Genomic DNA, 15,246 nt, shown 5'->3' with positions numbered 1-15,246 from the left:
ATTGGTTATCGGCTGTCAGTTGTCAATCGGTTGATTGAAATGGCAGCCTGCTGATAAAGATACTGCGACGGTAATAGGTAGAATTATCATCGCGAAATGAAAGTCGCATGTAATCAGTACGGTACTGCGAAGAAACAGGTTATAGAATGTCGATATCGCTCTCCAATGGTGGGTAAATAATTCGTTGACCTAGGAGACAATCGTCAGGGTCATTATCGGAAATATTTGCACGTAGGAATGGTACTCACTACGCAGTCCACGAAGTTTTGATAGATAACTAGTTATCTATAATTTGTTCCGGTTTGTTTAATCCTGGGAATAAAACTAACTTTATGCGTCGCAATCAACCGGTTTGCTTAATCGGGTTTGTTAAATCCTGATGAACGCGATAATCGCCTTTGTTGTTCATCCAACTTTATCATCTCTGCCCTGACTACTGTACTACAACGCGCCCCACAAGCAGTATGTATGCCTCACCAGCGATGTGATTAGTAAGTAAAAGCAATTAATGAAACTAATCGTAGCATTTTATTTTGAAACTCCAAAATCGCTGGATGTGCGGGATTCGATTGTCAGCATACAGTCAATCTTTTATCTGAACCAGTGGGTAACAACCTTTTTCGACTCATCTCCCCCTTGACAACCCGACAAAAAAATTCGGCCCATCCCCCCCCCCATATTTACGGATCCGAAAAAAAAAAACAGGACAAATAATCTGGAATTTTTTTTACCTAACTCTAATCGCTGGTGAATTTACTTTAAAAAATGGCCATTTTCTGAGGTGGTAGGGGCAAGGAAACCCCATTTTTGGGTCTACTTTCCGTCTACTTTTCGTTTGAGTTAACATTTGTCGTCTCATATCCAGAATAAGCCGTCTTCGCGTGCATTTTTTTTACCGTCTTAACTAAAGTAAATATATCTCACTGGACGTTCTAACATTTTCGCCCCCAGTCGCCCTTTGGTATCTTCGCCCCCTTGTTTCTCAAAATCGCCCACTGGGGGCGATATCGCCCACGTTGGGAACCACTGATCTAAACTAAAGAAACATATTCTAATTGGGGCTGAGCAAACTCTATTATCCTAGCGATTTGATTCTGAATCAAGTATTACGCTTCAAATCGAATCGGGCATTCGAGTATCAATCATTACAACTTCAAAACAGTATCGAAACTATAATTCTTGTAGATAAATTTGCTCTCAGTGGCAATAAGCGTAAAGTTTCAGGACTCGCAAAAATCATATCTCACTATACTTCTCGATTCATTGTGCCCATCCCCCATGCTTATCTACAGCGTACTGACAACGCCTACACATTTCTAGCGCTAGCCTATTCACCCAACTTCCTTCCGAAGAATTGTAGCAATGACCCTAACAAAAGGTCAAAAGATAGTGATGGAACTGTGCAGGTACGTAACAGGATGTCGATTTGTCTGTAGCATTGCACAGCTTTAAATCACCTCTCTATAGTCTCCAGTCGGATTCTTTCTCAGATAATATGTGACGATCTTACACTAATTCTGCTTCGGCATATTGCTTAATAACGATGGTCTTTCACGTCTACAGGTTGGCTACCGCCGCTTGTATCATCGCCGATGGTTGGTGGTGGCTCTGGACTCACGAAACGCGAAAAGCCTACATGAAGGAACTTGGTTTACCGACTCAAATTACTTACCTAATTTTGGTTGTTTACGTATATTTCGGGACAAGGTAGGTCGACGAGCTTAATCAGTGGTGTGCAACCTTTCTGTTCAGCGGCTGGTAAGTGGAAACTACGATCGATGGACACTTGGACAGGTATAGGCCTATCACAAAAGTTCAAAATTGGATTGCGCGTAACAAGCATGAAAAACTGCGCAAAGAGCGGAAACTTTTCCCGGGATATTGAATAGATCTTGTTGAACATATTCATGTGCAAAGTCAGCATATACTATACAATATACATTTATCGTTTTGGGCCCTTTCTTCAACACACCGGAGATTGGATTAAATGTAGCAGACTAAATTAGAAATCGGTCTTGCGGGCCGCACGCCATTCAAAATTCGCGGACCGCATAACTTTTATCCGTGATCCCAAGTCGAGCGACGCCTAGGCCCTGTACAAAGCACTGTATTTTCAAAACCCGCAACTACAACTATACTCACTTTTCAAAACTCGTAACTGGAACTAGAAGTATGCTCAATTTTCAAAACTCACAGCCAGAAGGCTAGGACTGTGACTACTTATTTTAAAAACACGCGACTAGAACTAGAGCTAGAACTATACTCACTTTGCAAAACTTGCGATAAAAAACAGTAGTCAGTTGGCAGTTAACTATAACCAGATCGGTGGTATTTGTAAGTCTGTCCATGAGCAATTAGTTGCACTGCACACCTGGGCCAAACCACGAAGACTTTTAGCAGGTATTACCTGTCAGTCAATACTGTGTGTGGAACGCACAGCAGCTTGACATGCCAAATGTAACGACTTTAAATACCTGAAAATGTGAAATATTTTATATACGCAAAGGATGCTATTCAATTACAATATGAAGATGTCTACAACGGCCATGATAATTGCTTACGGAATCGTCATGCTTGTGATTCATCACCCTGTTGGCGAAGGAGGAATAGGTAAGGATATACTACATAACACATATCGCACATGATTGCCGATCCGTTACTAAATTTCGATAGAAATAAATTCCGCATTTCATATAAGTAAAGGCCGTCTCTACATAAGTAATTTAAATAAATACATAATTTTTTGGAAGTATTCAGATGGATTCAGTCTACATTCACTGAATTATCAAGTAGTTACGTTTTAGACCACTTTCACTTCTACTTTAAAATGGTTTTTAAAGTCGGTCATATATTCTTTTTACTGGCACAGGGATGGATTCTTAGCCCGTGTATGAGTGAAATTTCCATAAAACTGGACGATACTGATACAGACCATGTCACAGACCCCCTATTGATATTGTGATTAGTAGTTAAGTGTTAGTCGTTAAGATGCACCTTGCATTTTCTGCTTCTAATTGAAGTAATTTTGGCGTGATTTGAAAATCACGTATTCTAGTTTCAATTGTGTAGAAATTTGTGGTCGTAGACCTACCTGTAGCCCACTCAAGTATCAGAGAGAGAGAGAGAGAGAGATAGAATCTTTATTCGTATACATTACATATCAACATAACACTACAAAAATGTAACAGTGAAATGCAACATGCAAGGTAGACGGGAGGCTCGATATGACATAGTCTTCAGAGCCGAGCCACCCGGGACAGGAGCAATTTTCACAGTCGATAACTAATGAAAAAAATATAAAATAAAATTAAATTAAAATAAACCAACGAACGATAGGAAAAATAAGACACAGTATCACGGACTACTATCAACAATGACTACTCCGACCATCTCTACATATAAGTGAAAAACTGAACATACAGTCAAATTTTTGACATTTCGTGCAATTGAATATAGTGGTTTCAACGAGAATATCCAACAGCTCATCATACTACTATCACTTTTTAATCTTGAACGTTGTGATAATAATATCGTCTGATTATATTTTCATCATCCCAAGACACACACACAGTCACACACGCAATGTGCAATTCGATATACACAAAGATGCAATGCGATGTAATCAGGTATCTATCCTCGGCCCAAGTACCCGATGTCACATTCTTGTTCGATGTTTATCTTTCTTCGTCGGTCCGTTTTAGACGCTATTTCTTGCTCATAATGTATATACTTTGAAGACTGTTGCACCATTACTAAAATTGCAATTATGACTACTTATATTACCTTTGCCGATGTGTGTGGACATTAGACGCCGTAAATTACCAGTTCTCTTTTAAAATATCATACAGCATATTCGTTTCTCATGTGATCATTAATCGAATAGGTGAATATCCTCGAAACATTAACCGCGAAGTCAACCTACTGAGCATCCTCAAATATTGCGGAGTCATAGGGGCAGTCTTCGCATTGGCCGGATACAGCGACTTCAAAGCACGAGGCAGAATAATGGAAGGAACACAATCATACGCCCTAGTTCTGTCGAGAGTAAGTTTGAATCATATTTTCGGGCCTCTTCAAAGATTCAAGTCTACTTCTATCTTGCAGGCCACGGTTGGAATTCAATTCGCAATGGAAAGCGCATATTTTCGTCTTTACCAAAACCAATTGCGTACTACTCAAATTAAACTACTCGGTGGAAATCCAACCCTGCATGTTTGGGTAGTCGGTTTTGTATATTTTTTCGGGGGATTGACTTTGTGGATTGGAGCTCCGATGAGAAGAAAGCTTGCCGCTTTGATGCTGGCATTATTGACTATTGTTTTGACTTTTTTGGAGGGTTCTGTCGTTGCTACATCTTTGGGAACCTTTCACATGACGAATCAAGCTCGATTTCATCACGTAATTATTAATATGCAAATTATTCTTGCTTGTGTGATGGCCTTTGTCACGGCTAATGAAGAATCTGTTGCTTACAATAAGAAAACTGAATGAAGACGAAATGTGTCTTGTGTTATGAAATGGGTATTATGCTATTTTTCCAGAATATTGCGGTAGTTTATGCCACCCAAACTTGACTATGCATTGGATATGAAAAATATGCCAATTTTCATTTTGGTTTACAATCCTATGTATTTATTCGTCGACGTCATTTGTAACCTGAGCACTGAACAGCCTGTATTACGGTGAAGTTGATTATCTTAATATGGATGTAGGGTTGCTCTCAATCGAACCCGTTCAAAATTGAGGGTCATAGTTATACCAATGCATATAGGTTGGGCCTTTATTATAGTTACGATGTAGCCTACTAAATAGTTGTAGATACGATTATAAGCGAGAACGAGCTTGAATCAATGAGCTGTGCATGAGCAGGATAGGCTAGTAGCAGCTGGGCCCTAAAAATATGCATTTCGGTGCCTTCCAGTACCGCTAGGCTTTTGGGATGCGGAAAGGAGGACACTGTCTAAAAGTCAAAAAAAGTTGATTACTGGACTAGAAAACTGCTGATTCTAATTTTAATGGAAAATCTCGTTGTGTTGACTAAAAAAGGGGAACTTTCCGGCTCGACTCCCGAATTACCAACATTATACTGTAGTGTAGTGCTTGGTGTTGACTAAAAAAAGGATCACCTTTCCAGCCCTACTCCCGAATGACCCGCTCGAGCGTCCATATTACAGATTTTACGTCATTTATGCAGTTTTTTAGTTGCCCATTAACCTGGCCGTCAAAGCACTACAGGAGGACGAATTCCCAAAAAGGCGGACATTTGGGCGTCATCAGAGGGCATTTTCGATTTCCTGACAGAGGAGGACAAATCCTCCTAAAGGAGGATGTATGCTAATCCCAATTACCCCTCCATGACACATCAAAACGTACGAAGTTTCGGCCAACATGCGACTTCGCGAAGTGTGTTACCAAATAAAACCTCGGCCGGAAATGACCCCCGCGGATCGTCATATATGCTTGCAATGTGAGCCCCATAGTACAAATGTCACCCGGGCACCAGCCGAGGAACATGACGCACCCCGTGAACAAATGTCAATTTGTAATCGTGTTCGTGTCTCAGTGTCTCAGTGTCTCCCAGACATTTTTGAGTTAACGCCGCCCTGGACAACGAATAAGGTGCCAGCGCCCCCAACTCCCTCACCACGCCTCAAACAAATAAATGTTGTTTTGCATTTAATACAGCTAATAAAGAGACGAATTAAGCTGGTGTATTATTATTATTATAATCATCATCCTCGTCATATTGGGTTTGAGTTTTGATAAGAGCAATCTCATTCTGCAATCTCCAGTCTCCACGTCCCGTACTGTCAACGTTTCTGCTGTGAGTCAGAAACCATGTCGCGGTACTGAAGACTCGTTCTAGCAAATATGAGCGGGGAAGGGCAACGACAAAAAAGTCAACCCGACTGTAGTGAGAGTATTTTTACTTGATTTAATTGTGTATCCAGGACGATTGATCCGAGATATTGAACTTCAATTTGAACTCTAAAATTGTTCTACCTACACTACAATGTAATCAGCTCCTCAATCATTTCATGCTCGGAGACTTTACAGAATGCATTAATAATCCAGTAAGGAATTTCTAATTGGAATATATCTCGGAATCAAAGCACCATATCCTTGTGCAGTTTTCCTAGATGATTGATTAATTATGCTTCCCCGTCAAAATCGGGTGTTCGAGCTCGGCCGGTAGCTCATGCAAGCTTGATAATAATTGGAACAGTTCACGTCTCGCAAAATTTCGGTGAAATATCACGGGCTTATTATCACTGAATCCAGACAGTGCCGTTTTCGTCTTTCTCAGGTTTCATACTAAGAACGGAAATATTCTACTCATAATCGTTGGAGAATAGGCCTAGAGTCAAGTAGGCCTAGAAGGGATATCGCTTCTCGCAAACAGAACGTCGTGTCGAAGGCCTCGATCGCAGCACTGTGGGTAATCCACAATCGTTTTAAGCAGAGATTAAAATCACACAAGGCATTTTCTCTCAAAAACCATCACACCTTGTCGTGAGCAATAACAGCTCAAATACTTTTGTAGTTCTCACAGCACACAATGAACCACGCTTTATAGAAGGGGTCACCAACACGCGTTTCGCGGGCCGCATGCGGCCCGCGACGTCATATTTTGCGGCCCACGACTTGATGTCAGATTTCGGAAGAATGCTAAGAAAAGCATTTTGAAATGCTGAAATTGATTACAGTTTTCATCATCATCATCATCATTGGTTTATTAGCAATTTTATCAGTTCAATACACCACAAAAAATGCGATACAATGAAAAGACAGGAAGATTCCTCACTAACTAAAACGGCTTTGGCGATGGCAACAGCATTCCATCGAGGGAAAATCAGCTGATATGAATGGGCAAAGGGCATATTGCCTTGACGGGCATTGGCCCAAACACTGCCAAGACCGATAGACGCTTAGAAAACGGCTTATGGCTACGCCATAAAATCAAGCTTTACGTGGAGGTGGTCTTTCAGCTAGTTACGCCTCTCGCTCGTCCCAATATCGATTCCGATGAGATCCCATGTATCGATTCCGCTGAAAAGCGTTGCCAGGTATCGTGCACAACTCTGAGTCCAGAATAAAATGAAATTGATTATCATGATTTTTGTTGCATTTGTATTCCTTTGATCAAATATTACTTCTTTTGTCACAACTATGCCCATTGCCTATGTTATTTAGCACAGCGTTGTACTGACATGAAGTTTTTAACGTGTTTGCTAGGGTTATTGAATATATTGAATGGGATATTGAATATTGAATGGGATATATGCGGCCCGCGGCCGCTACGAAATTTGAAAAGTGGCCCGCGACCCGTTTTGAGTTGGCGACTGCTTTATAGGGATTCTGCCGACTGCTAAATTATAGTCCATCTTCGCAATCTTGTGGTGGCGATTAGACAAAAAAGTTTATAATAGATGCGATTGTTGCCCCCTGAGCGAGATATCAAATAAACTGAATTCGGATCCGGATTTCTAAATTTCTGTCGCAGCAGAACTTACAATTTTTGCTGGGATCGATCGTTCAGACTCGAATTCAAAATCGCGTTAGCCATAGAAGAATAGATTTAAACGCTGAACCCCTCATCTATTTCCCGGATACAAACGAACTCGACACGCTTGAACGGCCACAACACGCCAGCCGACTCGTGCGCCACCTTTTACTCACCGCAAGGATTGTCGTGTGGACGTGTTTCTGGTGAGTGCTATTAATTTCTGCTGTCAATTGTGAAAACATGGTGCAATTACATATCCTACCGTTACCAGTATCGATCAAAATGATTGTTATTTCTATTTACATAAAATAAATTCTCCAACTGCCAACTGGGATAGTAATGTTGCAGCTTCATGGGGTGCGTCACCGCTGAGAGAAACTTGACTTCATGGCAATGTCTCTGAAGATGCGAGTATTACTTGAAAATTGTGCGATTCGAGAATCAACTCGTACATTAGTGCTGAAATATTATCTTGGGTCATACTAGATGTCGGTCGTGAATGTTGGGTGACAAATGCCATGATTTTGTGAGATGATCCTGTATGGAATCTGTGTCCTGTGCTCACAATATGTTTTGTTTTTTCATTCTTTACCGGTATTGAATTACTAACCTGGAAAAGGAAAATCATCGCTGCTCACCTGTTATAATAGGCAAAACGTATCGAGATTCGGATAGGGTAGCTGATTATCACTCAATCAATGAAAATAATTATAGCCTTGCATTATTATGCTAAAGATGTTGAGTCGGGCAATGAAGGATTTGACTCCAGAATATGCCATCCCACACTTGATGTACTACTAATCTGATATTTGTATGCCATTTAACATATATGGTCATGTCGCCTCTGAACTTGGTTTCTGATCAACCCTGATGCCTTTTCATCAGTCTGACATTTCCGTCAGATTAGGAGCTGTATTCTGATACCCTGATGTTTATGTTAACATGTGGATTGTAAATGTCTGTTTTTTGCAGTGAATTCCGTAACGTGATCAATTTTCAACAGAAAGATGCAAAACGACAACGGTAAGTACAGACAATTAGCAGTTAAAAGAGTATCTGCTGATATTAACATAAAGCCTTGGCAAAAGTTTTCCAATTAGGATATCCGTTGTGAATACACACTCCACACTGGTTTAGGTGGGATAACGACCCGCTAACGCTATCAATGGGGTCTGGACCGTCAATGTGTCTGGTCTGATAATGTCACCGGTGATGATAAAACTTCTTTCCCCGTCATATTCATACATGATGAGAAAAAGATTCAAGCTCAACAGATCTGAGGTGACGAAAATGCTGTATGGCCTGTATTCGAATGTTTGCTATTATCAAACAATGTTAGTTCATTTCACATGGGGGTGACTGTCGATAATACTATCATGGGGTCTACGCTACGTTGTTCTCATCCACCACACGATGACCGTCGCCAATCATTAACTGTTAACATGTCATAATTCGTGGCTTTAACATCAACTGTTCACCGAAAGTCTATGTATATACGTTGTAAATCCATGGTTTTGTAATTGGTATCAGCAGTTATTACCCGTATCCCAACCATGAACTTGAGATTCCCCAACTTGGCCTTGACAAATCTTAAGATACCCTATCTACACCCAAATGTACCCATGAACGTGTATAAATTGATTTTAACAGAACACAGTTAATTATCGCTTGAAACGTTTACTTCAGAATCCAAGTAGCTTGAGTCCATAATTTCTTTTCGGCCATAGTTATGTTTGTCACATTGTCTGAAACATACCCATCAACAAGATAAGACCCAAAGAAAAAAACTTGATTTCCAGAATGTGAAAAATACATATTAGCTGCATTATGTTCATGGTATCTGTTATCGCAGGTGAAATCGTGGATTTGTACATCCCCCGCAAATGCTCCTTTTCGAACCGTATCATCTCGGCTAAAGATCATAGCTCGATTCAGATCAATTTCGGCGACGTAGACGAAAACGGTCGTTACACCGGCACATCCAAGATCTACGCCATCAGCGGCTGGCTGAGAAACATGGTGAGCGGCCTGGGATGTGTTTTGTCTCTCTCCTCACTTAGCAACTGAATGATTCTAGTGACCTAATTTGAGAAAAATGCTTGTAATCTAATTTGTTATATGGTTCTTATTCTGATGAAATTTCTATTTTTCTGAAAATGCTACAGGAAAACTGCATAGTGCGAAACGAGCCAAGCTTGTCGCACAGACGTATTTGCCACTCGTAGTTATAAGAATCAACTCTTTCTTGGTTGATATGAACAGGACCTTCTTCGTTAATATGAACTGGACCTGATTCAATTTCCAAGGTTTTGCGAATTCACTAATTCTGATATAATTTTTTTTTTAACCCACCTCCCGCGGTCGGCCTCAGGGCCGAATTTTAATGCATTTAGAAAAAGATTCATAAAATCCGAACAACGGGACTTGAACCGACACCCAATATATCGCTGTAATCAGGAAACAGGCGCCTAACCAACTGAGCTACTCTAAAAGCGAGGGAGTAACAAGTGTTGCCCCTATGCCGGGAAGTGTTCTCAACTTTCTGAAAATAATAGAGAATTTGGTTTTTGAATTTGCTGCTACGTCATACACGGAGCTGCTCGGGATAGAGTCATCGCCTGACTGATTTCACAGCAATATCTGGATTCCAAAACGACCTGAGTGAGGTTCCTACGATAATACAATCGATTGTAACTAGTGCTGATATACCGATGGCTACAGTGTGTTTGACGCCAGGCGTCTCGCATTCAGCGCACATACACGCGGCGCGTGTTATCGTTCGAAAATGACGTAGTATCGCGGACGTTGAAATTATTCATTTCACAACGCCGTTATATGGTAATCGCTTATCAATTCTTTGCACGAGATAGTGTTATGTGTTGAAACGAACTTTGTCATTGTAAAACAACTATAACTGAATTGGTTGAATTGACAGGTAGTCATACCTGCAATATGAATATACTGTCTCACTGATATTTTAGTTGGCATTTCAAATCAGTTTATCAAATATTATGCTAGCCATCGACGTTGGGGGTGTAGACAAACGCTTTGAGACAAGGCCTATCTATTGAACAGATAATAGGCATCCACAACCACCTCAGCTACCGCAGAAGAATAATGGTTTCTGTACGACACGCCACACGCGCATCGCAGCAATCAGACTCTACATATCTATACAATACATCTATACGCTAACTTGACAATCGACATTCAGCCATATTTTGGTAAAAGAATATAGTATATTGCATGATACAACATATGAAATAATGCATCACGCGTGTAATGCAACAGCAAATTGAAATAGTGACAAACCACATCTAACTCCAACAAATGGAAAACCATTTCACGGGTACAATGATGGCTTGGTATGAAACAATGCAGATGACGTAGTACGGTAGTAGCCTATATAGCATTGGCGACTCAACTTATTATAAAGATATACCTTGTTATGCGTAATATGCAACAGGAAATCTGCGCTAATCACAACAGCGGCGTGTTATTGTTTGGGTAATAACATAGGATCCCTGACGTTGAAATGATTCACAACGTCGGTATATGTACTAGCTTTTGTCCATTCTTTGTACGAGATAGTGTTATGTGATGAAACGAGCTTTGCCGTTGTAAAACAACTAGGACTAAATTGGTTGAATTGACAGAGTCAATCCTGCAATATGAATACAGTGCTTCACTGATATTTTATGGGCGTTTCAAATCAATTTATCACATATTATGGAGCGGTGCGTTTCGTACGCTACCAGGGGAAAGATGCGCAGCATTTTCACCAGAAAATGTCGTAAATTTGCTGTCATATCAATAGCGAAGATCATGTAGCTCACTGAAGATGGTAGTGTTGGTGTATTGGTATGAAAAGCACGAATAATCCATATGCGTAATCTGCAACAGAAAATCCGCGCTAATCACAACATCGAATATTTTGCTAAAACCCACGCATGGTATTTCGTAAAATATGTTTACTTCCAATTCGAATAATCTGTCCTGCGCCCAATGTTAGATATAAGCATTCCAATAGATGGGCGATGACATAGCCAACAGCTGTCTGGAGAAAAGAGTTGCATCTGAATATGACGTCTGTAACGGAGATGCGCTGGTCACGGGCGCTGGTTTATCTTGCGCGCGCACATTCACTCGAGCGCCGCCGCAAGTTGTATTTTGCGCAAAACGTTTTTGTGTATTCAATCGGCATTTTGATGAGGTTATTTGATAGTCTAATAGGTTATTTATGGCTCGACGTATGCGTATTGATACTAGCTATCTATCTGGATTAGATGTAACTTTCTACGACCAGTACAACGCAAGATATTTGGGAGTAAGTGAAGCGTGTTCGTGAAAATACAATCCGGGCTCATGCATGAGTCTACCGCGTAGCGAGGGTTAAATGTATAGCTCTAATTCTGATCGGATTTAGAAAAGCAGATAATGGTTTAGTAAGCCAAGTCTGTCTCTAATGCACATGTGGAAGTGTCCAAACTACTGGTTGTTGCACTTCCAGTCATAGTGTGTTTATATGACGAGACTTCTGAAGTCGGTGTTTACCAATAAATGCTAAAATTGGAATTGGATTTTTCGTGTGCGGAGTTCTGTGTTAGTCTTGTCTTGTTCATGGTAGTGACATGGTGGATGAGATACGGTTACAGGTTGTCACCGGTGATGATAAAACTTCTTTCCCCGTCATATTCATGATGATGATCCATTATAAAAGCTCAACAAGTCTGAGGTGACAGCAGATTCCGTACTTGCCTAGCTTCAATATCGGTTGTCGAATCTTCTATGACATGAACAGAGCCGATGTGTTCATTATTCGCTCTCGTCTGACTGTGTGTGTGAAACTCCGCAGAAGCAGGGGGTAGTTATAGTACGTTTTGAATTTTAGCACTGCTTCCTGAAGTGGTTGTTTTACATTACTGCTTCTACTTGGAAAACTATTCCTAGAATACTCAGTTTTAAGTTATTTGAAAGTTGCTACTTTTACTTGAGTATCAACGATGATTACTTAGTCCTCGTTTGCTTACGACTGAGAAGACTGGATCAAGCTAATGTGAAACACTTATTCAAATTTGTATTTGACTCCTTTTTTCTGCACATTATTTCAGGGAGAGTCCGATGAATGCTTGAACCGGTTGTGCAGTCGTGACGGTGTTGCTACCAAGTGAGTGTTCAGTTTTATGTCTTGTCTCCGAGCGTGGCGCCATATACATGCTTGCCTTTGATGAAAAATCTTCTTTCCCCGTCATATTAAATGATGATGATACGAATATTAAAGCTCAACAGATCTGAGGCAGCACTCTTAACATTGACGATGCAATATTGTGTTTGACCCAGCATAGAACTCACACAATCTGTTTGTTTTGCAGGGGAGTTTTGAACGACGGGAGCTGCTAGAATCATCAGGTATGGTGTCATTTCTCTGATAAACCGGTCCTGACTTGTGCATATGGAACAAGCTGTGATATTTGTTACACTTGATTGTACATTTGAGCAGTTTTTTCAACCTACGCGCCGGCTACTGGAAAATGGCCGATATTACTACATATTTGTGTAATTTTCGAAAATCGCGTTACAGGGGCTATTTTGCCCAATTGTTTTGACAATTTCACTCGTAAAGTGATGCGAACAGCCAAAACTATTTTCTACGTGCTAGATCCAAAGTGATGATAGTAATTAATTCTGCCTACAAAAGTGCAGTGTTGATATTTTCGTTTCAGTTGAATTCATTCGTTCTAATTACATACTGGGGTCATTTTGATGTACGGTTCGCAGGTCTGCAAAATTAATTTTTCAATTTTCCGTGTTTGTAGACTAGGAAGATTGAACACGAAACTGCTCAAGAGTGCACCATCTCTAACATGCTTGCCAGTGATGATAAATCTTCTTTCCCCGTCATATTAAATGATGATGATAGGAATATTAAAGCTCAACAGATCTGAGGCAGCACTTACATTTGCGGTGTAATATTGTGGTTAATCCCACGTATGAGACAGATCTGATTGTTTTACAGGGGTTTTGAATGACGGGAGCTGCATTTATCATCAGGTATGAACTTGTCGCTTTATGCACAACTGAGAGAAGGCCAGAGTCGTTTCCTCTGATCGATGGTTCCGACTCCCGAAACAATCCTGGAAATTAGTGTAGGTCATGCCCCACACTCAAGTTCTGCTGTATAGTGCGCCTTCTTTATCATGCTTGCCAGTGATGAAAATCTTCTTTCCCCATCATATTAAATGATGATGATATGAATATTAAAGCTCAACTGGTCTGAGGCAACAAGCGTGATTTCTTTTCTGCGTTCACGAGCCCTGACTTCTATGTGCTGGTCGAGATTGGCCGACATTCTTGTATTTTGTGTTGCAGGTATTCGTGGCCAGAATCGTTTTTGCCTTGCTGAAATAAATGCCGGTTTCCACGGCGTTTTCAAATTTACTGTGTGTGTTTGGGGATTAGTGGTCAAACTATCTTGTAGATAGAGTCAGGTGAGGGGATAGGGGCGTGTTTTTATGAACAGGATGAAGGATTATATCATCGACACCAAATGCTTATATCGATAGGAAAAGCAGTGCTGTGATAGTAGTAATTCCCAGTGAGGATCTTGGTAGGAGAGTGGATGTGGCCGCTCACGAAGCTGCAGTTAATTAAATTTATTCCTGGAAACGTTTGGGTTATATTGAGTCAGGTGAGGGGATAGGGGCGTGTTTTTATGAACAGGATGAAGGATTATATCATCGACACCAAATGCTTATATCGATAGGAAAAGCAGTGCTGTGATAGTAGTAATTCCCAGTGAGGATCTTGGTAGGAGAGTGGATGTGGCCGCTCACGAAGCTGCAGTTAATGAAATTTATTCCTGGAAACGTTTGGGTTATATTTTTACAACTCACAATGTTTATAATTAGTAAATCATACAGGAAATACTTGTTCGACTCGTGGATGGCCCGCTATAACGTGATACTATTCGTGTTGGATTGAAGAAAAAGTAGTTTTTGCAGCTCTAATCTGGTCGTTTTTTCGTTCCGGTACGTATATGAAGTAGTCTTGACTGATGAAGGCGTTTCGAATTTACGGCCAGTTGTGAGGCAATTCTACCAGGAGGTTGTCAGTAATGAAATAGGCCTACTTCACGTATAATTTGCCTGTCTCCTTTCAAGTTATTGCTACAAATCTCATCATTTCAATACACTAAAAAACTGCGATACAACGGAAGACAGGGAGGTGTCAAAATGACTTGGAGTAGTCTTCGAAATCAGACACCCTCAAGTGGTTATGATTGTAGACTACTACTTGGCCGTTTTTTTAAAATAAAACATGACCTAGATAACTTGAAATTTCTGCGTGAGCACCGACTTTGATTCTGCGGTTGTAGCGAGGCAATATAGCCTATTATTTCATCGCAAATCAATTACGGAACAGAAACGTTTGATAGGGTGCGGGAAACAAAGGACTGAAATATAATATAAATATTAGTAAGGCGATGTATGCGCGTGGCACAAGAAAAAAAAGCTGCCGCGACGTGATCGGATGATCACATAGTTTACTGCAGCTATTAGCATTTTATTCTATGCTGCGTACATTGATGAAATTCTGATAAAATTGTTATTCAACTGAACTGTAAGATGTAGGCTACTACTAAATATAATATTAAAGCGACTCGACAGACCTCGCATTTCTCACAGCGCGGCGTCGGCATTGCTTACAAAACATTGTTATGTTCTTGATCTTAATCGAAC

General features: G+C 40.5%; 3 protein-coding genes and 1 non-coding gene across 6 annotated transcripts in view; all 4 read left to right on the top strand.

Annotated features, from left to right (window-relative positions):
* LOC145447973 (uncharacterized) overlaps positions 1-15,246 on the top strand; it is a 389,824-nt gene that overhangs the window by 287,374 nt on the left and 87,204 nt on the right. The gene's annotated exons all lie outside the window — the stretch shown is intronic.
* LOC145447604 (uncharacterized) lies at positions 750-4,499 on the top strand. The gene is made up of 5 exons (XM_080325848.1): positions 750-1,406; positions 1,564-1,707; positions 2,507-2,610; positions 3,884-4,044; positions 4,105-4,499. Exons 1-5 carry the CDS (start codon positions 1,363-1,365, stop codon positions 4,489-4,491), a joined length of 840 nt encoding a protein of 279 aa, XP_080181974.1. The 5' UTR covers positions 750-1,362; the 3' UTR covers positions 4,492-4,499.
* On the top strand, positions 7,599-13,941 carry LOC145447984 (small ribosomal subunit protein eS21-like). Of its 2 annotated transcripts, XM_080326295.1 has the most exons (7): positions 7,604-7,710; positions 8,480-8,530; positions 9,360-9,526; positions 12,619-12,674; positions 12,880-12,916; positions 13,524-13,558; positions 13,877-13,941. In XM_080326295.1, exons 2-5 carry the CDS (start codon positions 8,515-8,517, stop codon positions 12,905-12,907), a joined length of 267 nt encoding a protein of 88 aa, XP_080182421.1. In that variant the 5' UTR covers positions 7,604-7,710; positions 8,480-8,514; the 3' UTR covers positions 12,908-12,916; positions 13,524-13,558; positions 13,877-13,941. The 2 variants fall into 2 exon arrangements, with proteins under 2 accessions (XP_080182422.1, XP_080182421.1); XM_080326296.1 differs by lacking the exon at positions 13,524-13,558 and having other exon boundaries at positions 7,599-7,710.
* LOC145449292 (small nucleolar SNORD12/SNORD106) lies at positions 12,163-12,250 on the top strand. The gene has a single exon (XR_013918235.1). It is a non-coding gene; the product is annotated as a small nucleolar SNORD12/SNORD106 (small nucleolar RNA).

This window comes from Botryllus schlosseri, chromosome 10 (genome assembly GCF_051294905.1).
Source record: "Botryllus schlosseri isolate E-star chromosome 10, Bs_hap1, whole genome shotgun sequence".
NCBI lineage: Eukaryota > Metazoa > Chordata > Ascidiacea > Stolidobranchia > Styelidae > Botryllus > Botryllus schlosseri.
The sequence above is the reverse complement of the archived record's forward strand: the minus strand, read 5'-3'. Positions and strand labels throughout refer to the sequence as shown.